Raw genomic sequence first — 26,503 nt, 5'->3', positions numbered from 1 at the left:
CCATAAATAATTAAATATAATGTTTTAAAATCCCGCGATACAGTGAGGCCGCGGTAAGTGAACCGCGATATAGAGGGACTGCTGTATTTTTGTTTAAAGCATTTTACAGGAGAGGAACTTGGAGCCTGGGAAGCATACTGCTATACTGCAGCCTGTAAGCAAGGCTGCTCTTTGTCCCAGAGGGGCACATTAGTTCCTCCCCCCAAATTGCTCCCTCCAACTACAACCTTGAAAAATGTCCAGGGAAAAGAGTGGCCAGGGCCTTGCATTCCTGGGATGTCCAGCAAGGCTTATAGGAGTCTGAGAAAACCACGGAGCATTGATTTTTCAACACCGTTATTACCCCCCTCCCCCATTTTGTAGATGGAGAAACTAAGGCTTAAACAGATTAAGTAACTTAATCTGTCCACATCCACTAAGTGGTGGAGTTAGAGTTCGTGTGTGTGCGCGCGCGCGCGCGTATTGATATAGATATATAGATATAGATGCACACACATACACACAAAACTGTCATATATATTTAGCATATATATATATGTGTGTGTATATATACACACACACACACACACATATACACTAAACCCAGAGCTCTAGCTCACCTACTTTTTTTTTTTTTTTCAGATTTAATGTGTTTTATTGATTAAAATATTACATTTGTGCCAATTTCCCTTCCCTCTGCTCCCCTCCACCCGGTGGCCCCCCTCCCTCCAGTTGTCCCCCCCTTTGAGATTATGTCCATTAGTTGTGCATACAGTTCCTCCCAACCTCTCTCCATCTATTCCATTCCCTCCTACCTTGATCCCCAATTCCTATATCATCTCCCTCCCTTTCCCCATTCCCCCTCCCTGTTGACCTCCCCCCAATATGCTTCCTGTACCCACAGTTCCTTTTCCACTCTCGTTGCCTATTTAGTTTGCCTTTGTTTCATCTCCCTAGCTTCTGTTTTTTTAAACCAGTCCCTTTAACATCTCATATAACAGTGGTTTGGATCTAATGAACTCTTTCAGTTTTATTTTGTCCTGGAAACACTTTCTCTGTCCTTCTATTCTGAATGACAATTTCGCTGGATAGAGTATTCGTGGTTGTAGGTTTTGGATTTTCATTACTTTGAATATTTCTTGCCAGTCTCTTCTTGCCTGTAGGGTTTCCCTTGAGAAGTCAGCTGATAGTCTAATTGGGACCCCTTTGTACATAATTCTTTTCTTCTCTCTTGCTGCTTTTAAGATTCTCTCTTTATCTTTAATTTTTGACATTTTGATTATAATGTGTCTTGGAGTGGTTCTCCCTGGGTCCAGTCTCTTGGGAACTCTCCTTGCTTCCTGGACCTGCAAGTCTATTCCCTTCCCCAAGTCTGGGAAGTTCTCCTTTATTATATTTTCACTCAATTTTTCAAGTTCTAGTTCATCTTCCTCACTCTCTGGCAAACCAATGATTCTTATGTTGGGCCTTTTATAGCTGTCCCAGAGGTTTCTGATCCTCTCATTGTTGCTTCCCATTTCCTCTCTCTGCATTGGTTGACTGCTTGTTCCTTCTCCATATTCCAGTTTGTTGAAATGAACTCTGGATTTTTGTTCCTCACCATCTGTCTCGTATGCGGTTTTGTTCCTTTCGTTATGAAAGTTTTTCGCTTCTTTCTTATCTTTTTCCTGCTCTTTTGTGAATTCTGTAAGCCACCTGATAACAATGGCCCAGAACTGAGCCTCTGACAGGTTTCTTATCTGTTCATCTGTCAGGTTCTCTATCTGCTGTCTGGTGAGTTGTGTCACCGGGATTTCTATAGTTGTCTGCCTCATTTTGACAGATGCGTTTTGTTTTCTTGGGCCGGCTGTCCGGGGCAGTGCCTGTGTACTCGTAATGACCCAGCGACCGGCGCCGTTTGGCGTCACAAATCAGTGACCGGCGCCTGCCTGTCCGCGACCTATTTCGCAGCCCTGTGGTGCTTTCTTTGGGGGCGGGGGTCCAAGATGGATTCACACAGTTATTCAGCTAGGAGACCGGGATCCGTCCTCCCGCCCCCCTGGGCCTCACTGTTCAAGGCGATGGGCGGCCGCTCTCCCCAGCGCCGGAGTCGCGCACCGCCAGGGACTTGCGTAGCCGGGATTCCTCTCCGCCCCACCGCTCCGCAAACAGCTTTGCCCTCTTTAACTCTTACCTGCCCAAATGGCACCGCTGGTTTATAACTTCATATGTTGGACTTCCGTGTAGTTTTATTTTCTGGAATTTCTAGTTATCCTTTGTTTTGAAGTAGTTGTATTCCTCTCTAGTTGTAGAGGGAGACCTAGCGTGTCCGTCTAAGCCTCCATCTTGGCCAGAAGTCCCTCACCTACTTTTTAATATAAATACATTCCCAAATCAGGGAGCAAAAAATATTGTCCCAGTTTTTGGTTTGAAAAGCCAAATATTGCAAGTATGATGCCACTTGTTACTGCACTGTGGTCCGAAATGAGTGTGTTGCTTTTCTAAATACTAAAGGGTCTGCCTGGTGCTCCTTCAGTATTCCTTACTCATACACTTAGGATGTTTCCCTAAGTGTGTTTCTGTTAACTGGTGTTACCTATTCGAATAGTTTGGGAAACTGTAGCTTAAACAGATTTGGGGGTTGGGGACTTCTTTGACTGTTTTTCTGCAGAACCTTCTGGAACCCTTAAGCAGGCTAAGAGGTGTCATGGACCTCTAAGAAGGGATCATAGAGGGCAGCCACAGGGAGGGGGCAGGGTTGCTACTTTTAGGGGTATATAGGAGTCACTGGCTGCCGCTCCCATTGCACAGCAGACATTGCCTCTGTGGCTTTGAGTGCTAACAAAGCTATTATAAAAGTATCATTAAGGAATAAAAAGTAGAGCTGGACATTTAATTAATCACCTTTATTAAGAAAAGTAAAATCCCATGAAATTCTTAAATTCTCTTCAATTTAAAGACAGGTGAATTTTAAATTATAAAAATGCTAATTAGTCATGTTTCATATTTCCACAATGTATAAAACAGGCTAGCGGAAGGCATCAGCTTAAATGGCTCTGGTCGTGTGTTAAAATATATTGTTGAGTCTGTACATACCAGTTCTTTTGCTTCTTCAAGCTGTTTCTCCACATTTGCAACCATCTGTTTCTTCTCATCTGAAACAAACAATATCAGAACACTGCTAAGAATATAAATGGTTTAATATCAAAACACCTCTATTTTTTTATATCTTCTTCCTTTCTGTTCAATCAGATTAGATCATTACCGTATCAGGGAATTGGTCATATCATTCTTTGGTGGGTTAAAAACCCCTCTAAAGCCACTAATTCTAGACTATCTGGAAATACATAATCAAATGGAGCACCTAGGGATTAAGGGATGCCACAAGATTTTAAAGAGAAACCAAAAATTATTTTGTTGTTCAGAAAAGGCAGATTTACTGGCAGCATGAGAAATCTGCAAAGTCTTAACTATAAGAAACTGGGAATAACTGATTTAAAAATACAATTTAAAACTGGGGACCAAACCCCAAATCCAGGCATGTGCCCTAACTAGGAATTGAACTGGTGACCTTTTGCTTTGTGGGATGATGCCCAACCAACTGAGCCACATCGGTCAGGGCTGGATTATCTTTAGCTCAAATAAGGTGATACAAGTGAAATTACTTTTCAAATGGGAAGTGCTAAGTCTCTGTATGTGGTTTATTCAAACTCTGCCAAAATCAAGTTATAACTGAACTGTAATTCCCTTTTCCAGAAAAGACACGTCCTGGCAGATATTTTCAGAAAATAGCCCCCGACTCCCATTCCAAATTATTTGTTTTAAAGTTGAGTTTCTGTGATGTGGAGCTTAATGATTACTGACTGACTAATACAACAGACTAGAAAAGCTGGGAAGCTTGAAATGAGTACAACACCTACTGGCTGACTAGCCCTTCAGGAGGACAGTCAACATTAAGTGGGTACTCTTTAGTGGAAACTGCTATTTTACAAGAATAATAACCAGGTTCTGCTAATCCCAAGCCTTTCCTTTCCAGGGTAGCTGTCATATTAGGTGTTCTGTGTGTACTCTAAATATGCTTCCCTAAAAAAAAAAAAAAACTTATGGAATTAAAATTCAACCTGATTTTTCCATTTTGAAAAAGTTAAACCTCCATGTGGCCAAATTAAAATTTTATCCCCAAATTGATTTGCTTCTGGCACATGTGAATCTCAACAAGAGATAGTTTTAGAACTGCACTACATTTTGGTGGCAGAGCAGAAGGAGCATCTTGTTTTCTCTAAGGTACTCAGTTGTTAGGCAAGTCCATGCCATGGGCCTCCAGGACTAATGCACAGCAGTTTTTCTTATTAACAAAGCAAACAAAAAAAGCAGCCTCCCTTGACCTCTGTTCCCCTTGGCTACTGACTCCTCTCCCTCCCAGTCACAGTCCCATTTCCCTTCCTCCTCTCCCCAGTTCCTCCCTGTAATCTTGCCCACACCCCGCCATTCTAGTGAAATGACTCTCACTTAAGGCTCAGGCCTTTCCTTTGCCCAAACTAATGGACATTGCTTGTTCTGTTTTTATTTAATCTTGTGGCATCTGACATGCAACTCCTCTCATCCTGTCACCTTTTCCTCTCCTGGCTTCAATGACACTTCTATCTCAGTGTTCTCTGCCAGGCACCTTCTTTTCAGCCCATCCCTGCACACGGAGTCCAGTCCTTGCTTTTTTTCTCTTATGACCATCATCTATGTCCCTGAGCAATTTCATCTGCTCCCATTTATGAGCCATCACATTATCTATTTATGATCCTAAATCTTTATCACTAATCCTGATATATTTCCAGAACTCCACGCCTTTAAAACCCTGTGCTCATGCCCACCTCCACTGTGATCATCTGGCAAACTGCTTTCAACACTCTTCAGAAGTCACTACCTCTGCAAAGCCTCTCCTCCTCCAACAAAAAGTTAACCCTTTTCACTTACCTAAAACACCTATAACTTTCACCTAACCTTAATGATTTATCTTACACTTATCGGTCTGATTTACCTGCTATCTTGGAGGCTCTGGGAAGACAGGAACCATGTCTTAAACATCTTTATGATTGTGAACTCCACCACTAAGCCTGGCATATCATCAATTCTCGAAAAGTGATATTAATTGAACAAATAAGCTAGTGCAAGCATTTACAAAAGAAGCTATGCTACCAACCACCCTGGTTTCCTGGTCTCCACTCCCATCCCCCTCCACCATTTAATCTTTCTATAATTTCACTTTAAGTGGATCACTTGAGCCCAGCAGTCAAGGTCCTCCACATTCCAAAGCCAAGCAACCTTTCCAACTTTAACTGCAAGCTCTCAAGTATGTACTCTATATGCCCGCCGAATAGACCATCCATTACTACCCAAACAAAGCTCTCTTTTATTCTGTTCTATACCTTTGTTCAAGCCACCATTTAGGGTACTTTGGTCAACTATAACAGAACTAATTCTGGTTAATTTAAGCCTCTCCCTGCGACACCCCCCCCCCCCCAAAGGTATTAGAATAACATGGGATGGCTCATCAAGTCAGTAGAAAAAAGAGTCTACAAGTTCAAGGAGGGCGGTACCCAGAGTGGCTCAGGACCAAGGGAGCAGAAACCCACTGACTGCATAAGGAGTCTTGAGCAGCAATACCATGTGTTAGTGTTGAGTGTCCCGAAGGGCTATCTTCTTGGCTCACTCTGCTCAAAATTTAAATTCCCAGAAAAATTCTCTGAATGTCCTTGCTTTGGGAATGTGTTCACTTCTTGATCTGGATAGGGCACGGCAGCCTGTCAGTTCCACTGAGACTCAGTTTAGGTAGCTCCTCAATGGAAAATGGAGGTGCTGCCATCAAGAGATAAAACGGAGGATTCCAGACAATCTGAAAAAAACAGATGTCCACTGTACCCACTTATTGGAATCTCTGATAATATACTCTTCCCCTGGTTTTACCTGTTGAGTCCAATCTACCCTTCCACATGATCTCCTGGGACACAACTGATCTCCTCTGAATCCCTAAGACCTCTGAGCCCTTTGGTAGTGCCCTCGAATGGTCATTAGAAATGGGTTTCTATGGTTTTCTCTTCAGCCCCATTCCCAGCTCCATGAAGGCAGGGCCTGCTCTTGACACACTTTTGTCCTAACTCTGTGATCAGCACAGAGCACTGTACATGGTAGGTGCTCACTAAGTAGCAATAAGCAGGCGTGGTGTCCAGATCTTGGTTTCTAATACCGTTTTTCAATTAAAGGAAACAGGACTCCTAGGGAAATGCCTGATTCTAGGACAGGTGTAGGAAAAATACAAGATGGTTCTGTAGTATCTTCTAACAGGTAAGAAGGTAAGAAAGTACTTTAAGGGAACAAAAAACAACCTCACATGATAGGGGTATATCAAAAGGTGATGGAAGCCAGCTGACAGGGCTTTCAATGGTCAAAGCAGGAGCAATGTGAGCAACAAAATTAAGTAGTACTGGAATGTAACACAAAGTTACACACACACACACACACACACACATATATCATGAGTCCACAGATATAAATGACTAAATAAGAAAGTAAATTGAGAATAGACAAAACTCTCCTGTAAAGAATTCCAAATAATTTACATAGATAATAAGTCTTTCAGGTGTGTTCCACACAACGCCCACATCTGAAGTTTGGGCTATGTATAGGATTTCCTTCTGAACAGTATGGAAAGGAGGAAAAGAGTAACTTTACAGTTGAGAAACCTGACAAACACTACCTCATCCAGGTGATCAAAGTTCACATCAGTAGTAAGTTATGTTACAATACGTGCCCTTGATATAATGTGATGAAAGTGGTGCTTTGCATCTGCGGTCTTCCTCCCCAAAACCTGTAACCCCAGTATGACCATGAGAAAAACATCAGGCAAATCCCAACTGAGGTACACTGGTATGAAATATCTGACCAGGACTCCTCTAAAGTGTAAAGTCATGAAAAGTAAGGGAAAGCCTGAGAAATTGTCACAGCTAAGAGGCACCTAAGGAGCATAACTACTACGTGTTTTGTAGTGTCCTGGATTGGACCCTAGAATAATAAAAGGGCATTAGATTAAAAAAAAAAACTAAGGAATTCTGAATAAAGTAAGAACCTCAGTTAATAATAATATATCAATATGGGTTCACTGGCCACAACATATTTAATATAAGATGTTAACCATAGAGGGAACTGGGCATAGGGTATATAGGGATTCTCTTGTATTATCTTTTTGATTTTTATACAAATGTAAACCTCTTTTAACATTAAAAGCTTATTTTTAAAAAATCAATGAAGTCATTACTTAACTAGGTTGGTGAAGGGAGAGGGGTCCCTCTGGGATTGGAGTGTGGTTGTGTGTGTGTGTGTGTGTGTACACCTAACTCAAATCCTACTGACTATTTCAACTCACTCTCCACCTGAACTTCTGAGTGAAAACTGGAACCATCCCTTCAATTCTAACTCTCTAGAACAACAGAAATGTAATGCATGCAAGTCATATGCAATTTAAAATTTTCTAGTAGCCACATTTTAAAAACTAAAAAGAAACAAATGAAATTAGTTTTAATATTTAACCCAATATATCCAAAATATTTTCATTTCACTGTGTGGCAATAGCCACATCTCAGGTGCTCAAAAACTACATGTAGACACCCAGCATCAGAGTCACATGTATTTTAAGCAAACCACAGTATTCATAAATACAAGTACTTTTCTCAAGTCTTTCCCTACAACCACCTTGCAAAGGCAAGAGAAAATCATAGAACAACATTCACGGCTTCTTCCATACACAGCTATGTCAGGTCTCCAAAAGTCTCCAGGGCTTAACATAACTAATGAGCTAGACTTGAGCAACTCCTACCAGAAAGGACACCATCTTGTCCCAAAACTTCCACTCTTCTCCCGACTCTTTCCTTGATATCCAAAGTTAAAATCCCAATTCCAATTTCATACCCTGAAGTCCCTGATCATTTGTCTCTCGTCAGGTGTAGGTGTTCACTGAGAGAGATTCACTTAACTCTTGTCTAGGCACAGAAAGGAAGAATTGAGGTCCAGGATTCCTTTAAAAGTTCAATTAATATAACAAAGTCTGAGGAGGTGAAGGTAAGAATCTAGCTTTTGCCCCCAGCGGGAGCACTAAAATCCATCACTAATGGCTAATTCGTCAGGTACCTTTTCTGGGGAAAAAATGTGCTAGTATGTTACATGCTTTATTTCATCTGATTTTATAATATTGTAAGTTTGAAACTAATACTCCCTTCTTCCCCCAGTTCTACAGATGGAGGAAACAGGCTTGAAAAGGCCAAGCAATTTGCCCCAAGGCTGCACATCTAGTGAACAGAGAGGGGATTCTAAACAAATGTGATGCCATGTATGACTCTTAACCAATTTGTTATAATACCTTTCTTGGTATTTCTGACTTACAGACACAGAGTGATAGGATTTACGATAGACCATTTATCACTCTGTGAATGGTGAGGTATACAACTAACTGCAAGAGAACATTTTGTTTAAGGTCCTTCAGGAAGCCTGCCTGATGAAATGGAACCTCTACACCTGTAAAGTATCCCTGTAACTTAGAATTCATCCCGAAGGGAAAAGGAACTCCACGATTAGTATTAGTTATGGTTTCCACTCATCCATTTAATTAGTCATTAAAATCAAATTTCAAATACAGTGCCATAGAGTATTATCTAAGAAGGGAATGATCCATCTCATTGGTCCAATTTCTAAAATCAGTCAACATTCAAACACTTAGTCTAAGAGCAAAGTCTCTTTATTGTTTAAAACATATCACAGAGCAATCAAATTTCTTTTAAAATAAAGTTTTAAGATATTAGATCTTTTCTATTCTCATTGGAAGTAACACTTTAATATATTGTACATACACAGCAGAGAGTGAAGTTAATTGCAATCAATCCTACTTACTCTACTTCAATTTAAATAAGTTAATATGTCAGAGAATGAACTGCTTTGGCAAAAAGTTTACTCCACTTTTTAACCTGAATTTAACTAAAGTAAATTATAGTTCATCTCCTCTGGGTCAATCACTAAAGATGCCCAGAGAAAGAGATTATCATTACCTTTAATCATACTGTTTTTGCTGTATTAATTTTTGTTAGTCCACAGACATATACCTGAAAGTCATAATTACATATATTTTCATGTTTTTCTATTTACCAATTAAAAACAGATTGTAAAGTGAGCAAGCATAAGTAATTAAGAGGGAAACCACTGCATTTTAAAGAATTACAAATATTCAATTATTCAAGTCAGTAAGCATTCTTCCAGTGCCAGCCATACAGTCTCCTTTCAATGCCACTGTAGCTGCTATGTTTGGGCCTTATATTACAGTATAGCTAAGGAGAGTCGGGCTTTATTTTTAAGACACCTAATTCCAAGGTTTTCTTCTATGTGGTAAAAATGGTTACATTAAAATATAAAGACAAGAAAAAAGTAAATTGTAACACAACCTGTTTTCTTGGAAACAGTTTTTACAACTTTGAACCCAGGGCTGACTTTGTTACTTTATAACAGAGCTTCTAAGTACAAAAGCAATGATCCCATACAAAAAAAATGTTTCTACTGCTAAAACTATTACAATTAAAAATGAGCAAAAATCCAACTAGAACCATAAATCCTGATATTCTGAGGCTCTGGAACTGAAGTCAAAGGAAGTAGTGTCCAACAACAAAGACAACAAGAATCAAGATGATCTTGGGCATTGGAGAAAAGCAGAACTGAAGAGGCGAGGTGATGTATCATGAAGTAGTGAGGCCATCAGCCACTTAATCCACAAAAATCTCTGAGGCAGCAGAGCTCGGTGGTATAGGCTACCTTGGTTCTCTCCTCTTGTTCCCTCACTTGAACTCATAAACCTCTTTAAGACATCATCCACCTCCTCCAGAACTAACTGGGACTTCAGGAGATGAGTGGGGTGTAAGTTCAGAGATCCTGGCTTCAAGCAAATATCCCTATTAATAGAAAATAGGTGGGGAAAGAAAAACAAAGAAATAAAGGAAAAATATTATTTATAAACACATAAGTTTGGGGGAAGGTGGGGAAAGGGAAAGAGGAATGACAACTTGGATCCAGGAGAAATTATTGCTGGCATCAAGGACTGGCTAACAAAGTGAGGCAGCGAAGTTTCCCACCAGTTCACAGATCAGTGAGTACTCCTTTTCCTACACTTTACACCCCGGAGCTAACGTTGGACCAAGTCTAGCATCCCAGTGAGTATTCAATTTTCCTAACACAGCTAAGCCGAAAAGTAACAATCTTATCTGGATCTAACTAATCAAATTAAATCTGTATTTAGAGAAACATATGAATCCCAAACAATGTCTTACAAACAAAAATCACATTTATGTACTTGTTTATTCACTTAAACGTTTTATCTGAGTCCCTTCTAAATAAATGCCAATGAAGTCAAACATAAATCCCACTTTCACACAGTTGACAGTCTAGCATAAAAGAAAGACGTGCTAAAACACAAAAACAAAAAATACTTCTGGATGGAAGTTGTGGAATTTTAAAACTGGGTTACAACCCCCATCCCCAAGAAGAATAAGAAATAATAAATGGGGTTGGGGTACGAAAAATACTGATCATAATGACAGCTAACACCAAGGAAAGGCTTTACATATGTTACATAATTTAATCTTCATAACAACGATATGAGAAATGTACAATTCTCCCCATTTTACCAAGAAGGAAAGTTGAAAGAAGTTAAGAAACTCGCCTAAATGTCAAAACTTCTAAGTAGCCACGCCGGAATTTGAATCCAGGCACCATGGCTCTTAACCATACTTTGCTGCGTGTAATAATAACGTCATTCCTAATAAAACAAGGTCAGACCCATAATCTAGTTACGTTCATTCATTCATTTTTGAACACTCTCACATCTCCCTGTTTACAAACGAAAAACAAGCAAAAACAAAAACCGAAAAACAAAACTAAGACTCAGAGACACATTCCCAAGATTATGCAAGTAACAAGGCGGCGGAGTCCGGACTGGAGTCCCAGAGGGCTCTGTTTACTGAACCCCACAACCCAGCCTGGGCTGTCCCTTTACCCTCAACCAAAGTCAAGTTCCATCCGTGCGGGAGGGCCCCAGTACCACCTCGCTCCAGCCTCGCGCCTCTGAGACACCCTAATTGAGACGGCGTCCCATCACCCGAGCCTCCCGGCTCTACAAGCCACCCCGCTCAGCCGGGGCAAGGCTCTTACCCGGCGGGAGTCGAGGGACCCTGGCAATCTTGCTCGTGATCTCTGCAGTGAGCACCGCGAAGTCCTGCTCGTAGCCTTCAAAATCGGAAGACATGGCGGCTCCGGAGTGACAGACCCGGGCCGAAGCCTAGGTAGGGGGAGGAATCACGCAGAGTAGTGGAACACGGCGTAGGGACCCCGGGAGCCGCCCTCGAGAGCAGAGCGGAGAACCCCGGGGACAGCTCCCAGCCCGGCCGCTTCCTGGTTGTCCGACCCAATCTCGGTCCCCCCGGAAATTGGATGGGAACGCTTTTTATTTTCCCCTCGGACTTCAAAATCAACAAATTCTCTAAGGAAAAGCACGTCAATTAGTGAGACCAAAAGCCTCCAAAAATATTCGTCTTTTAAGAGGTCAATGAGTTTTTTTTAACTCCTCTAGGTTATGGAATGCAGCCGCAGCTCCGCAAGCTACAGGTGGTAGAAGCTTGCTTCCGGTGGAAAGTTTAAGGCGGCGAACCTCCCGGAAGTGGCTGTCACGGAGACTGCGCACCCGGCCTGAGCGGGACAACAACGGCTAGAGCGCACACCGAGAGATCGACGGGAGGTTTCTGGTCCTGCACCCCAGCTTTTAGCAACCAGGATTTGCTTTCTGCTTGCTGTGGACTGAGGTACCCATGATGGAGTTACCTGAAAAGGAGAAAAGCTGTTCCGGGTGAGCCCAGGCCGCCCCGGAAATGCGATGGCCGAGGAGCGGGCACCAAGGACCAGACTGAGGTGGGAGTCGAGGCTGGGGGCGTAACCACGATTTTGGCGGTCGTCACTCCACCCGACTAAGGCCAGACTCTTCAGTACGTTGGGACCAACCACGCTTACCGAGATGCTCCTTCCCTTAAGTGAGGATTTCTGAAAGCTCTGCCTTATGACACGGGCGGGAAACTGAGGCACAAGGCAGCGGCATCTGTTGCGTGGAAGTCATTATTATTACCCCGTATCTCAGACCTTCCCTTCACCCACTGCAGTTCCATCAGAAATACCCGTCCACACATCTCCCCCGCGCTCGCAGCAGAAGGCGCTTCCTTTCCTTTTTTCTCTGAAATATTCTCATTCATTTTCTTTTTTCATATACACCTCCAGTCGCAATTTCACACACACACCTCTGTCTCTGTACTTGCACTTCGTCTTTGCTTTAACTCCCTCGCTTCCTTACCTTTGACCTTTATATTGGTGTTTTAGGGGCAACCGCAGGCAAATAACATACCATGACTGGCTCATAATTGACTTAATTCAAGACTTGGTAAGAGGTAGCTTAGAAGTCCGTAAGCGGAGTTGAAGAACTTGGTTCAGCTGTTACACTTGACCTTGATCTAATCGTAGCCTCTCCAAACCAATTTCTTTGAAGGGAGCTGATTAGACCAGCTCTCAATTGCTGCTTCCCAGCTCTAAAACTCGTGTTTCCCCAAACCACTCCCTAAACGTTGGACAATCACAGTCCCCAGACTGTGGTGTCACATGCCATTTAGACCTGAACCCTAATTTGGGTAATATAAAAATTGTTCTTTTTGGCATTTGACAAGCTACTCATTCTATGGTCATGCGCTTGTGAGATGCTTTTGTTTAGGTGGCTATTGGAGTTTAGTACATAATTTTTCTTTTACAGATCTTTTTCATTTTGTTTTCTTTAGATTGAGTTTCAAACCAAGATACTGGATTCTAATAGCTCAGATAAAGAGCTCTGAGTGTGTAACAGTGAAAATGGCGTAATCTGCATTAACGTCGCACAACTTGAAGACATGACAATTCAGGAACACACGTGGACTTGTGGCACACGGAAATGTGTGCACAGAAAAAGGAAGTCTATAATTCTTTAAAGATAGGAAGGCATTCTTCCTCACCAAAATGGGTTCATTTTGCTCAGTTATCAAGTTTGAAAATCTCCAGGAATTAAAGAGACTGTGTCACTGGGGTCCCATTATTGCCCTTGGTGTTATAGCAATATGTTCCACCATGGCCATGATTGACTCCGTGTTGTGGTATTGGCCTTTACATACAACTGGAGGAAGTGTGAATTTCATCATGTTGATAAATTGGACTGTCATGATTCTTTATAATTACTTCAATGCTATGTTTGTTGGTCCTGGCTTTGTCCCTCTGGGGTGGAAACCGGTAAGAAAATATCCCTTTAGAGAATGAACTCTACTAATAATCTGCTGATAATTTAGTTTTTGCTTTATTTTTGACCCAGTAATATCAAACAGATTACTTTTTGCCTTGCTAGAGACTAAGTATATTGTAATCACTGGTGATTTAAACCTCAGATTATATATTTCATACATGTTTAAAAATATTGATCTTAATTCATATTTCCCAAAGCAATTTCATTGAATACTTGTCCTGCATTTTTTTAAATGGAGGGGTGGGGTGAGTCCATGGTCATAAGTTTAGGAAAAATTGCATATTACATACACCTTCCTTATAATTTCACAGTGTAATTTGGCTCCAGAATCTTTTTACCTAAAAGACATTAACATCCTTGGAACTGAGAAAAACTCTTTACAAACTGTTGGTTTATATCAAAGTTTTTAACTCATTGCAGTGAAAACTAGGAAGTACAGTATGAATCAATTTATGGCTTCTTAATATTTGTTAGAAAGTTTATGCTTTCTATATTCCTTGTTGAGGGACATCACCTGGTCGCTTGTTAGAAATGCAGAATCTTGAGCTCCACTTCAGACCTACTGAGTCAGAATCTACATTTGATAAAACCCTCAGAATGATTCTTAGGTATATTAAAATAGGAGAAAATACTAGTGTATGTACTATTTGAAGTATGTAGAGAAATGGCTGGGACACAATTCATATTATGAAAAACCTTGTGACTGAGGGGAGAAACGAAGGCACTTTTGCAAGTAACTATAGAGTAGAATGGGGTGGGTGCCGGCGAAGTTAGAAGGGACTGATTACTTTCATCTTCCCCCAGGAGATAGGAAGGAGGCATTTCCATTGAGAGAAGGGTGGGAGTTTGTAGCGCACAGATTATGTCATGCAGATAAGGCTGAAACAGAGGCAGGTTATGGAAGGCCTCAAACCCATGAGAATTTATTAGACTATAAGGAGTGAGACGTTTTCAGGCAGAGCTCTGACATAATCAGAGTCATGTTATAGGACTGTTATTAAGAGTATCAACTCTTGACATTTGAGTCCCTGCTCTAAATACCTGCCAAGTTGTCAGCTACCTTTCTTCTGAACTCCTTCCACTCTTTAAGATTTTGGATAGGTAGAGCCAGCTATACTCAGTGACAATGTATTAGGGTGGAGCATAGGGAAGAGAAATTAAAAGTGATTTATGGGTAATTGGGCTAGTGATGCTGCTGTTACCAGAAATGTTTTATTTAAACATGTTTTAGCTCTGATAAAAGGACTGGACGTGCAAGTTAAGATTCCATCCCTCCGCCCAGCCCCCATAAAAGAAAATTAAACCAGAGAAAAGCATGTAGTCATAAGGTTTGTTACTACTTAGGAATGGTTATCTGATGCACTTTTTTATATTTTGCTGCCAAGGAAAATTCTCAGGATTGCATGTACCTTCAATATTGTCAAGTCTGCGAGGCATACAAGGCACCACGGTCACATCACTGCCGAAAGTGTAACAGGTACTGTCTGTCTTTGCCATTCAGTGGGGACTGATCAGCTTGATGACTGGTCTTTTGTTCTTTCTGCCACATCAATCCTAGTTTTATTCTCTGCAAGATGGCTACTTTATAAAAAATATTGTCAAGATACCTGTGTCCATAATCTGCATTTTATTCTTAAATTTAAAATTTTGGTAATAAATACATCTCTTTTGTTAAATATGAAAATATATATTTTTAAAAATACAAAATGATTTTGCTTCTTCCCCTGCCAAGAGCACAGTAGAAAGTTATACCTTCAACTTGTTTCCATAGATCACAATTAACATGCTTGTTGACTGTCATGTTGACTAACTTTAGAATTATTCTGAGACTAATTACAGAGGAGAGTGCTTTTTCTATTATTTAGTTGACTAACGAATATACACTTTATGTAAGTCTAATAAATGAAGCCAAGTGCCTATGATCACAGTGTTTAATATAAAAAAACTTAATGGGAAGAAAACTGAAATCACTATAGTAAATGTGAAATAAGCTAGAGCCTTCAAACATGAACAGCTGTATCCACTTGCTTAGGTCAGAGATTCCTTGTCCAACGGATGAGGACAGGAAGGAAGGAAGTTACAAGCGTCTGCTAGGTCCCATCAGCTCCAGTGGAGATTTATAAGTGACTTTGTTGAGTCTCTATTGTAGTCACTTCAGCTACTGCATTTCAGAGCCAGAGGAAAACCAGGAACCAGGCTCATTTCTTTGTAATGAACCTCTCAGTGGGCCTTCTGACTTAAAAAAGAACTCACAAGGAGCAGATATCTTTTCCTCAGAAGCTGTTACAAAGCCTGCCCTTCCTTGCCCTGTTTAGAACTTAAAAGAAGTCACTGTTCAGAGTTGTTTAAAAACTCCTAAAGATTTTTCTTTTTGTTCCATGTAATTCCTCTATGATTCATGAACATGCCGGATTCCAATTTGCTCGGTCTTTTGAAGATCAAAGTTATTTAAAGCAGACAGGATTTCCTACCTCATGGTTTATATATATGTTTCTTGTTAGGTGCGTGATGAAGATGGACCATCACTGTCCTTGGATCAACAACTGCTGTGGTTACCAAAACCATGCTTCGTTCACTCTGTTTCTGCTTTTAGCCCCATTGGGTTGTATGCATGCTGCCTTCATTTTTGTTATGACTATGTATACACAGCTTTATAACCGGGTAAGTGAAAATGTTATAAAATCATGCCAGAGTAAATGGTAGATATCAAGATTATTTAAGAAGTCCCTTTTGGAGATATGCTTTCTGTGATTGAAGTGGAGAAAAAACTTTGCTTTATCTCTACGTGGATTCCTTTTTAAAAAGCATTAAAACTTAATTTTTTATATTAGGAAAGATGCTGTTGCTCTGGAAACTCATCTTCCTAGCTCCAGTTGAACTGATAATTATTTTAGTACTCTTTATACATAAATTATTACATTTCAAACTTGGTGGCTATGGTAAGAATAATTAGAGGGGGAAAAAAGAAGAGCAACAAGGAAAAAGCAACAGGAGGATTTTCCTTTTCCATCCAGTTCAGGGTACAAGTTGTAGTTATCTTGCTGATTTCTAATCCCAGTGCTCTGGAAGGTGGCTCATGGAGCAGGTACAGTCCTAAAGCACCTTGCAGCAGATTGAGTTGACTTATGGGTAGGTGGTCATGAGACAAAGTTTGGGATCTCAAATGCAAGGCCCTAAAGAGGCCTGCAAGGTCATTCCACTTCCCTGTGTGTTAGTCAACTAAATTAAGGAGAAAGCAGCTCTCCTCTGTAATTACTCAGAATAATTCTAAAGCTAGTCAACATGACAGTCAACAGGCATGTTAATCATGATCTATGGAAAAGGTTGGTTCCCTTTTCATTTTGATGACTGTGTCCCTCAGGAGAACATACGCCCTTCACAGAGAGGACAGCCCGTATTCGACTTCAGCCACTTCTTCATGTTTGGGAATCCAGTCCAGTGATGCTAGATCTTCCAGTTTTCTTAGGGGGGGAAAAAATCTGACTTTTTAAAATGTGAAATCTCCTGATTTTTAAATGTTGGTGCCTAACTGAATATTTTAAAACATTTTGCAGGCCAGGCAATAAACACCTGCAGGACACATTTGGTGTGCATTTTACAAGTTTTTGTTCTTTTAATATAAGGACTTAAAATTTTTTTTTTATTGATTTGAGAGAAAGGGAGAGAAACATTGATTTGTGTTCCACTTCTTTATGAATTCATTAGTGGCTTCTCATATGTGCCCTGACCAGGAATAGAACCTGAAACCTTGGCATATCAGGACGGTGCTCTAACCAGCTGAGTTGTCCAGCCAAGCTGTATTTTGCCAGTTTTTAACCTCTGGTTGTGGGACGTGAAGGGAAAAACAATTGAGTCCTAGGCTGTATTTGTTGCCGTGGAAGATTACTGTAAATGTAGAGAAGCACTGTGGTTTTAATTTGCATCTCTTATGGCTAGTGATGTTGACCATCCTTTCATGTGTCTATGGACCTTCTGTATGTCCTCCTTGGAGAAGTGTCTGTTCAGGTCCTTTGCCCATTTTTTAATTGGATCGTTTGTCTTCCTGGTGTTGAGTCCTATGAGTTTTTTATATATTTTGGAGATCAAACCCTAGTCTGATGTATCATTGGCAAATGTGTTCTCATGGTTGGTTCCCTTTTCATTTTGATTGTGGTTTCTTTAGCTGAGCAGAAACTTTATAGTGTGGGCATTGACTGTGGGAGCGCGGGGTAGAGTGAGCAGAGGAGGGCAAAGGGGGAAAAACTGGGACAACTGTAGTAGAATAACAGTTTAAAAAATGATAAAATAAATAAATAAATATATAGAGAGAAGGAGGAGAGGGAGACAGTTAAAACTTAGATTAGTGTCTAAATTGGTTAACTTAGATTACTGTTTTAAATGCATATTAATGTTTGTGGGCTATGCCTAACACCTGAGGATCCAAAACAAACAAACAACAAAAAATTAACATTTGAGAATAACTAAGAATGCTATAGAGCATTATCAGCATCAGTGCAGGCCCCGGTGTTAATTAGAAACAGCTGTGTTTGGCAGTAGCTTCAAGGTATCATTTGTTGATCTTTTTAATCGAGTTGGCTTAATTGTTAGAGTAGAGCCTAACCATGTATGACAACCAGGTTTTTCAAGCGTGTGCTGTTGTTTATAGATCTCGTTCGGGTGGAACACGGTAAAGATCGATATGAGTGCAGCCCGGAGAGATCCTCTTCCAATTATTCCGTTTGGATTAGCTGCATTCGCTGCCACCTTGTTTGCCTTGGGATTAGCTTTAGGAACAACCATAGCCGTTGGGATGTTGTTTTTCATCCAGGTAAGCTCCTCGGTTACTTCTAGGTAAAAGCTGTCAGGTTATGGGCGTGGCTTTTAATGAGACAGAGGTAAATGCTGCGTTTAAGTATGCAGTAAAAAGTGGGTGTTGTTACTTACCCCATCTAGGTAACTAATTTAATCTCCTCTACTAGTCAGATAATTTTGGAGTGGCTTTGCCAGCATTTCTAGGTAATCGATTGAATTTAAAAAATTTTTACTTGGAGTTATATAGCCCTTTATAGCTGAGAACACTTTTCTCACATTAGAGCCTGTTGGTCCTCACATCAGCCCCACAAGAGGTGGAAGATGAGCATTATTTCCTCAGTGACATACCTAAGATAATTCCTTTGTATTTCAGTAAACATATTGTTATTTTATAATAGCATAGATGTAATTAGTATCATAATAATAGAACTAACATTTATTGAACAGTTATTATGTGCAAGTTAGTGTTTCAGGCACTTAACGTATGTTAGCTCATTTAATCTCAATAATAACCCTACAATATGGCTGTTATTTAATGGCTACTCTTTGATGAATTACTCTGCTAATTTCTGAGGCTACAGTAATGAAAATGAAGAGGGTCCTACCCCTAGGGAACTCAGAATTAGTAGTAAACAGTTAACTAATACATGGTCATGTATAAATCCCAGGTTTATGTATAAAGTGCTATAAGAACACAGAGAGGGAAGATATAACCTTGAAGGATCGCTAAACAGTTTTTGTTGTTGTTTTTTTTTACTTCACTTATTTAGTTTATTTATTAACTGGTAGCCCATCCTGGTCCAGGTCTTGTGCAAGGGCCTTGGAATATGATGAGGACTCTTAGCCCAAGGGTGTTCTGACTCTGCCACACTCTCTGTGAAGACACAGCCAGATTTCAAGGAAATGCAGACTGGCTCTAGAGTTAGAAATGCTGGCTTGACAGTTCTGATGCATCACCCAACCATTTTTCAACTCTTAGTTTAAAATAATCTGGTTTTGGTTACACTTCATATTTTCTACTAGCCTGTGATCAAATGCTTTGATTGTTTTTCTCAATGCCTTGAACTAAGAATCTTATTAGAAATAAACTAAAATTTTGCGGTGAAAACCTCCATAAATGGATTAGTTATATGTAGGAAAATCGTATAGAATTTGGACTGAATATTGTTCAATTTTTAAGGCAAGCAGAATATCTAGGTTGACTGAAATGAGTCACTGTTACTTGTGTTAAATAGATTAATCATACATTTAAGGTTAATTAGAAGAGTGATGAGATGTTAATAGCAAAATACACTTTAGGCACTGATTAAATGGATATATGAATGTTTTATTAAGACTCTGAAAACCTTAGAAGATGATATTTAAAGCATGAATTTTTATTAAAATAATAAATTTGGGTTTGCTATGGATTGATGCAGTTGTTTTATGGAGAGGTGTAGCAGTGCAGTGGATAAAAACAAGGACTTTAGAGTCAGATGCTCCTCCCACTGTGTTACTTACCTTTATTATCCTGGTATCTTCATCTATGGAATGGAGCAGTTAATACCGTCTCATAGGGTTAGTATGCAGAATAATCTTAAATGAACTACAGTTCCATTATAAAATCTTGTTGTCTGTTATTTTTCAGATAAAAATAATTCTCAGAAACCAAACTTCTATTGAATCATGGATTGAAGAAAAGGTAAATTTAATACTTATTTTCCTCAATATCAATAAGGGACTGATTAACTAATAGGCCAGAATAACTAATAAATGCCTGGAAGTGAAAATTTGGCTACCAAATAGCTTCCTTAAGTCATTTGTATGCCACATAAAAGGTAAATATAGGAAACATTTTGCTTTATGCCTGGTTTAATATTACACAAAATATTAAAAGGACATCTGGAAGGTTGAGACTTAATACAAATAATAATTGTTATTTTCATGGAACACATTCTCTGTAAAAAACATTTTTTCAGGGGTGCGCAGGTTATTTTGTTTCGAACTCTTGAGTGTAGTGGTGGAGACTATAATAACCACTAATAGAGTTTGGAGCCACTGTCTTGATTCCTACTTACGGTGCCAGCAATTTTACCCACCACTGCAAATGTCGACACAATGGAAAAGACAAATAACATCTTAGTGTTATAATGAAAGTTGTTTGACATCATTGAGCCCCAAGAAAAGTCTTAGAGATCCAAAGAGGTGTGCAAAGCTTGCTTTGAGAACCATTGATGTACAAGTTTAAGTGTAAGATCCTCAGCTTATACATAATAAAGCTTTTCATGTCTTCCCTTATCTACTCCTTCAACTGCATTTCCCACCCCTCCCCACCCCATCTCACGCTCGATACCAACCGATACCAAGTAACTCGCTGTTTGTACATCTTATGTTTCTGTATCTTTCCACATGTGCCCCCTGGCTAGAACACTTCTCCCCGGCTGCTTTGCCTGAATTCTTGTTCCTCAAGACTTACTTTAGGTGTCATTCCTTTCAAGGAACCTTCCTTGGCTCTCCCTAGATGAGGTTAAGTACTTCTGCTGCTTTTCTCATAGCATCTGTCACACACGTCTGTCACTTTTAACATACAGCATTGATAGAACACCACCACCACCACTTCACACAGTGCTTCTCTTAGGTGGAGACCATGCCAGGGTCATTTTTGTAAGCTACTCTCATCCTTACCACTTTCTTTGCTAATAACCTAAATCTTAAATCTCTGTTCTCTGAGACTCTTACCCATTTTAAAGACTCTGAAGCTTTTGCTCATAATTAGGGAAAAGAAATTACCTTTTTCTCTCTGGTTGGGGATGGATTTATACAACTCAGTAAATTCATACATTTTACAGGTTGATAATTCTTTTAATTGACTTAATATCAATATCACCTTTTTAAGTAGCTGCAAGAAGCTTTTCCTTAAAATACTGTCCCGTGATAATAAAATACTTATTTCAAAGTATTGTTTCTAATTAGCATAATGTATTGACATTGGATTACCAGGTTTTTTGCTGGTGACCAACTCTCCTTGTAAAGTGTCATTCTAACCCTAGGGATTATTTTAAAACAGGTTCTTTGTTGCTGACTAAAATGTTCCAATAAGTGATTGTATTAAGTTTATAGGAAAGTTACCAAAATTACCAGATACTAAAATGTAAACAACAAATTTCAACTGTATTTGTTCACTTATTGTAAGAATAAATAGTGTATCTTGATACCACTAGGTGTCAGTGGAACTTCAGAAGATTCTAAGCCAGTACCTCCTTAAGTTAAAGCTAACAACTATTTACTTATTCATTCATTCATTCATTCATTCACTCGTTTATTCGTGTATTTATTTATTTTCAGAGAGAGGAGAAGGGAGGGGGAGAGGGAGAGAAAATTAAAGCTAACAATTTAAATGCACAGAACACAACCCAAGTATTTATGTATGTGCGTAAAATATACATATAAATACAAATGTAAATAAGTACACATGCATGTGTAATGCCATGAAAGCAACGAGGAGACCTGCGCATGCCTGCTAGCTTAAAAAAATAATTTTCATAAAATGCTACTACCCTTTTAAATGTTTGCGAGCCGTGCCCACCAGTGTCACTGCATCCTGGTGCCCCTCACGAAGTGCTTTTTTCCATCTGAGTAAACCCTTGCTGCCTCTTAAATCTGTTTGTCGGCATTTCTTCTTTACGCCTGGATTCTTCTACTGAACAACAGGAGCATTGTGAAATTTTAATATATGGAATAAAATTACTAACTCTTTTAACATGCATTTGTGGATGCTTTTTCCTAAGTAAGCCCTGTCCGACATTTTATGAATGTTCTCATATGAGGTTGGTGTTGTATGTCAGGTTCTTCCAATATCGTGATAGATTTAGCTCCTCTGCGTACACTAATATCACAGCAAGAAGGAAGTATTTTAGAGAATGATATAAGTTTGGGGAATAAATGTTCCCAGTAGTATCTTACTAAAAGCCATTTAAGGCGCCTGTCACCTTACATCTTTGTTACCCACAGGCTAAAGACCGAATTCAATATTATCAACTAGATGAAGTCTTCATTTTCCCTTATGATATGGGAAGTCGATGGAAGAACTTTAAACAGGTGTTTACCTGGTCAGGGGTCCCAGAAGGGGATGGACTGGAGTGGCCAGTAAGAGAAGACTGTCACCCGTATAGCTTAACAGTGAGTATTTATATTCAGGTCATCTTTACTCTTCACCTCACCTTCTTCCTCTTAACTTTCCTTTAACTCAGATGACATTTTATAGTAAAATAATAAAAAAGTTTTGAAAGTTAATAATCTAAGCACCCTTTGTTTCATGTCTCTCCTTAACTCTCCATACCTGTGAGATGAAGTCCTGATTCTTTACTTACTTTTATAAAATCTGGCCTAAAACTGCCTTCCAACTACTAGCAAACAGGAATCATCTTTTCCAGTCAGCCAAGACTACTCCATGAACAACTTACACATTCCTGCTCCTGACTTCGCCCACACAGTTTTTCCTGTCTCATATCATCTCCTCTTTGTTAGAATTTATTAAGACTGGTTTCAGTCCAACCTCTTCCCTAGTCTAACATCTGCACTGTAGACTCTTCTGGACTTGGCATTTAATCATATAGTCCTGTGTGTAGCACATGAGGTCTTATATTTTCTATTTAATTCTTATACCCTATAACTTTAACTTTACTTCACAAGATTCTAGGACAGAGGCTATGTTCTTCCTTTATTTCCCAACTGCATCTATAAATAAGTGGAGAAAAGTGAGTCATAGTGATGACTCTTAGTTGAGACTCTTGTTGATGAGTTTTGCAGGTTTTGTACCATCTCTAAAGAATCCATGAACCTCTGTGTCACCTTCATCTTAGGCCTGGCCCGGAAGCTCCACGAGGGCAGAGGGCCACAGGGAGCGCTCTGTAAATACACACACGATGAGGAAATCGGGGAGAGAATACTGGGAAGAAAGCCCTACTTCAGCCCCTGTTCTTAGTCACACGGCCTTCTCTTCATGTTAAAAAAGAAAAAACATGTGACCTTTAAATTGTTAGCAATTTGAAATCCTGGAAAATTGGGAATTTGTCGTGTCACTCTGTTGCGAACATTGAGATAAGAGACTTTATTTTTATCTTCCAGATAGAACAGTTGAAACAAAAAGCAGATAAAAGAGTAAGAAGTGTAAGTAATTATTTTACAACAATACTAATTTCTATTTTCTTTTGTCAGACTCTATAATTCTGTATCATTTTAAAAATTGCCTTTGAGTAGAAGCCAACTGTTGGCTTTTATTAAACATATTTCTTAAAACATTTGTTGACATTTACTGCAACTGACTTTTGTTTTCACTTAAATAATTTGGTCTGGAGGCTTGCAGGGAATTTAGTCAATTTCTATTGCCAACATAAATAATTTTGCTCCATATAGCCTGTTAGTATGAAACCTGTCTTTACAAATATACTGTATAATATGATGACCATTAGCCACATGTGGCCACTTAAATTAATTAAAATAAAATAAACAATTCAGTTCCTTGGTTGCACTAGCCACATTAGGAGTGCTCAGTAGCCACATGTGGTTAGGGCCTACCGCACTGGATACCACAAACAGAGATCTCTGCCATTGTTGTAGAAAGCGCTGCTCTGGAATTTCATTCTTAGCTGTGTGCTTGAAATGAAGGGCAAGAAAAGCCTTAAGAACTAGAAACATCAGTTGCCTCCTAGAAGGGAACTGGGTGGATAGCAGACTGGGAGGAAAAGATGTCACCTAATACTTTAGGTCTACCTTTAACAATTAAAATTCAAACTTAAAATGCAGGTAATAGGTAAACATTAAATTGGTCTTCTGATCACTGCTGACAGGTTCGGTATAAAGTAATACACGATTACAGTGGTACCTGCTGCCCTTTGAATAAAGGACTCAAAACATTCTTCACAAGCCCCTGCACTGAGGAGCCTCGAATAAGGCTACGGAGAGGGGAGTTCATTTTAGCCACGAGAGGGTTACGGTAAGTGGCAGTAAGCACTGGGTTTCTTCTTCAGTGATACGATTGACAGGCAGCCTAGAAAATGATAATTTCAATCTTTAAATATTTCAGATACTGGTTGTATGGAGACAAAATTCCTGATGATTCCTTTATAAAAGGTATGAAAATGGAAGGGGAGGTTTTAAGGATAATACAGCTGGCGATGATTCTAAATTTTACCAGGATAACTTTAATAAACAGTCACGTATCACGTGCATTAGAGGAGAGGAACCGAAGGGAAAAGCACATCATTAAGCAACAAAAGAAGCTCCTTATATATTTCTCCATGGCACTTGTATCTATCGGGTCTTTTTAATGACGGCTGACGTTGGAGCTCATGCCTCACTATGTGACAGGCACTTGTACAAGTACTTCCCTTACTGTATTAAAGCCCCTACCAGTCCTCTGCGATAGTTATCAGTATTAACATTTACATTTTATTGGTGAGGGAACTGAAGCAGAGGCTGAGCCACTTGCCCATGACCACACTAAAAATAGGTCGGGCCCGGGCTGCAACCCAAGCAGTCTGGCTCCAGAGTCTCTGCACTCAACCCCTAGGCTGTATGCTCCCCCATTGAATGCAGTTTTCTATTAAGTTATTACAAAAATTAAGATTATCTTTGATTTGGGGGGCATTTAATAGGCTTTTTTTATAGCAGTTTTAGGTTCATAGTAAAATTGAGTGGAAAATACAGAGACTTCCCATATCTCTACCCCCTCTCTCTCAACATCATATACCATTTGTGGTACATTTGTTAACATTAATGAATCTACATTCACACACTAGAATTGGTCCTTGTTAAAGTAAAGATTAACCTAGGATGCTCTTTCAAAAATACTGGGTTTATGATAAATTAACCCCAAACGACAGCTTCGACAACCTTGATAAAGGTGGTTTGTTCCATGTTAGGAAAAGCCGGTAAAGGAAACCCACAAAGGCGGGTTCCCTGGGATAGATGGAGCGTGGCAGGATGTTGAAAACACCCCACGGTCACACACGGGTCCGGGAAGAGCTGTACTGAGAAGTTCCCCTCAGCTCCACTCAGGGACTGTTCTACGCCACATTCACTCCTCTCCCAAATAATGAAATTGGGGAATTCCTTCTTTTCTAGCTTGTTAGGGAGCAAACAGTTAAAAGCCTTATTTTTTTTCCTTCTCAAACTGTGCTTATAAAAGGGGGTAAGGCAGGGGAGGGTCAGTGACTAAAAGCTTAGTAATTTGAAGTATAGGCCTTAGGGGTATTCTGACTATTTCACATCAGTTTCCTTTTCTCTCTCAGGTGTTTCAAGAATAAGAGGGTGGTTCCCTAGAAACTGCGTGGAAAAGTGTCCCTGTGATGCTGAGACAGATCTAGCCCCAGAGGGCGAGAAGAAAAATATATAGCCACTATTAAAATACAATTCTTTGAATCTGCTCCATTACTTGAAAATTGTACATATTACTAAAGAATTATGCAATGACACTACTCTGGTTAAGGTGTTCTTTTCCTCAAAGGCACCCTAGTGCCATGACCTAAGTATTTTTATGAGAAGCCATTCTGCATATGCCTTTGAATTCCTGCCCCTCTTTGCCACCTCTTTCTCTCCCCAAAGGGAAAAACACTTCACCCAAGTACGTCAGTTGCATTTGCTGTAAAATTTTATATGCACTGCACACTATGGACCTCACCTGCAGATGTAGACCCCCCTGTGCCAGGAGCATCTGCATGTGATGCTTTTATCCTTTTCCCCCCTCGGTTGGTATTTCTTATGTAATATTCTAGATATTGTAGAACTTAATTTGTCGGATTCAGTGTAAGCTCAGATTTTGTTACCTGTCTTTTAATAATGCTGATTTTGTCAAATCGAATAAAGATCAATGGACGTTCTCTATAAATCATAGTTTTTACTTAAAGCTTCTTTTTGCCGACTGAAAACATTTGTCATTGTTTTCTTTGGAATAACTGCTCTACTATCCTGTCAAAAATTGACCTCTTTAATCCTGAGTCTTAAGACACACATATTCACCTCCATAAATAAACCCTATTAACGGCATATTGAGATCACAGCATTTCTAGGAGACTTTTCAGCCTGGTGGTATTGAACTGCTCATGTGCACTTGACTTTATCAAAACCTGGAGCTGAATGTGAGTGATAGGATCTAGCTGGTGAACTTACATGCTTCAAGTCAGGCTTGTCTAAACACGTGAGTAGAATGACAGAAGTTGCCTATTTCAATATTAATTCTTTCCAAGGCAGGGAACTTGAGCTTTGCAGGTCAGGCTTATAACGGTTAACAATAAGGGAAGGGCACTTAGGAACTGAGCAGTTCATGAAACATAACTCCGCCCCATTCCAGTGAGGGCTGGGGAGGTAGACGAGTAGAATAATGTTAAATGG

At 39.7% G+C, this 26,503-nt stretch overlaps 2 protein-coding genes across 11 annotated transcripts in view; one reads left to right on the top strand and one right to left on the bottom strand.

Annotated features, from left to right (window-relative positions):
• The window catches only part of VTI1A (vesicle transport through interaction with t-SNAREs 1A), a 337,855-nt gene extending 326,391 nt beyond the window's left edge, over positions 1 to 11,464 (bottom strand). For 3 of the 7 annotated variants that reach the window (XM_090278593.1, XM_090278598.1, XM_090278597.1), the window contains exons 1-2: positions 11,191 to 11,463; positions 3,055 to 3,113 (exon numbers count right to left, since the gene is read on the bottom strand). In XM_090278593.1, coding sequence (XP_090134719.1) covers positions 3,055 to 3,113; positions 11,191 to 11,284 — 153 coding nt within the window. In that variant the 5' untranslated portion in view covers positions 11,285 to 11,463. Of the gene's footprint in view, positions 1 to 3,054; positions 3,114 to 11,190 lie in introns of all 7 variants that reach the window. The other 4 variants (XM_090278599.1, XM_090278600.1, XM_090278596.1 and 1 more) reach the window with 3 other exon arrangements.
• A 231-nt stretch (positions 11,465 to 11,695) lies between these two features.
• On the top strand, positions 11,696 to 26,000 carry ZDHHC6 (zDHHC palmitoyltransferase 6). Of its 4 annotated transcripts, none has more exons than XM_090278591.1 (11): positions 11,696 to 11,881; positions 12,852 to 13,332; positions 14,728 to 14,819; positions 15,844 to 16,003; positions 17,988 to 18,149; positions 19,761 to 19,814; positions 22,124 to 22,291; positions 23,240 to 23,281; positions 23,962 to 24,107; positions 24,198 to 24,244; positions 25,405 to 26,000. In XM_090278591.1, the coding sequence occupies exons 2-11, from the start codon at positions 13,066 to 13,068 to the stop codon at positions 25,506 to 25,508; spliced, it is 1,242 nt and encodes a 413-aa protein (XP_090134717.1). In that variant the 5' UTR covers positions 11,696 to 11,881; positions 12,852 to 13,065; the 3' UTR covers positions 25,509 to 26,000. The 4 variants fall into 4 exon arrangements, with proteins under 4 accessions (XP_090134717.1, XP_090134715.1, XP_090134718.1 ...); XM_090278589.1 differs by having other exon boundaries at positions 11,696 to 11,943; XM_090278592.1 differs by lacking the exon at positions 11,696 to 11,881 and adding an exon at positions 11,950 to 12,017.
• Positions 26,001 to 26,503: the final 503 nt, after the last annotated feature.

Source organism: Furipterus horrens, unplaced genomic scaffold (assembly GCF_987537825.1).
Source record: "Furipterus horrens unplaced genomic scaffold, mFurHor1.1.pri manual_scaffold_5, whole genome shotgun sequence".
Classification (NCBI taxonomy): domain Eukaryota; kingdom Metazoa; phylum Chordata; class Mammalia; order Chiroptera; family Furipteridae; genus Furipterus; species Furipterus horrens.
The sequence above is the reverse complement of the archived record's forward strand: the minus strand, read 5'-3'. Positions and strand labels throughout refer to the sequence as shown.

Bases quoted from the DNA above. Each gene is read 5' to 3' on its own strand.
- ZDHHC6 (XM_090278591.1), top strand. From the start codon at position 13,066: ATGGGTTCATTTTGCTCAGTTATCAAGTTTGAAAATCTCCAGGAATTA. The intron at 16,004-17,987 runs GTAAGTGAAAAT...TGTTGTTTATAG, and splicing joins ATACACAGCTTTATAACCGG to ATCTCGTTCGGGTGGAACAC. The intron at 24,245-25,404 runs GTATGAAAATGG...TTTCTCTCTCAG, and splicing joins TGATGATTCCTTTATAAAAG to GTGTTTCAAGAATAAGAGGG.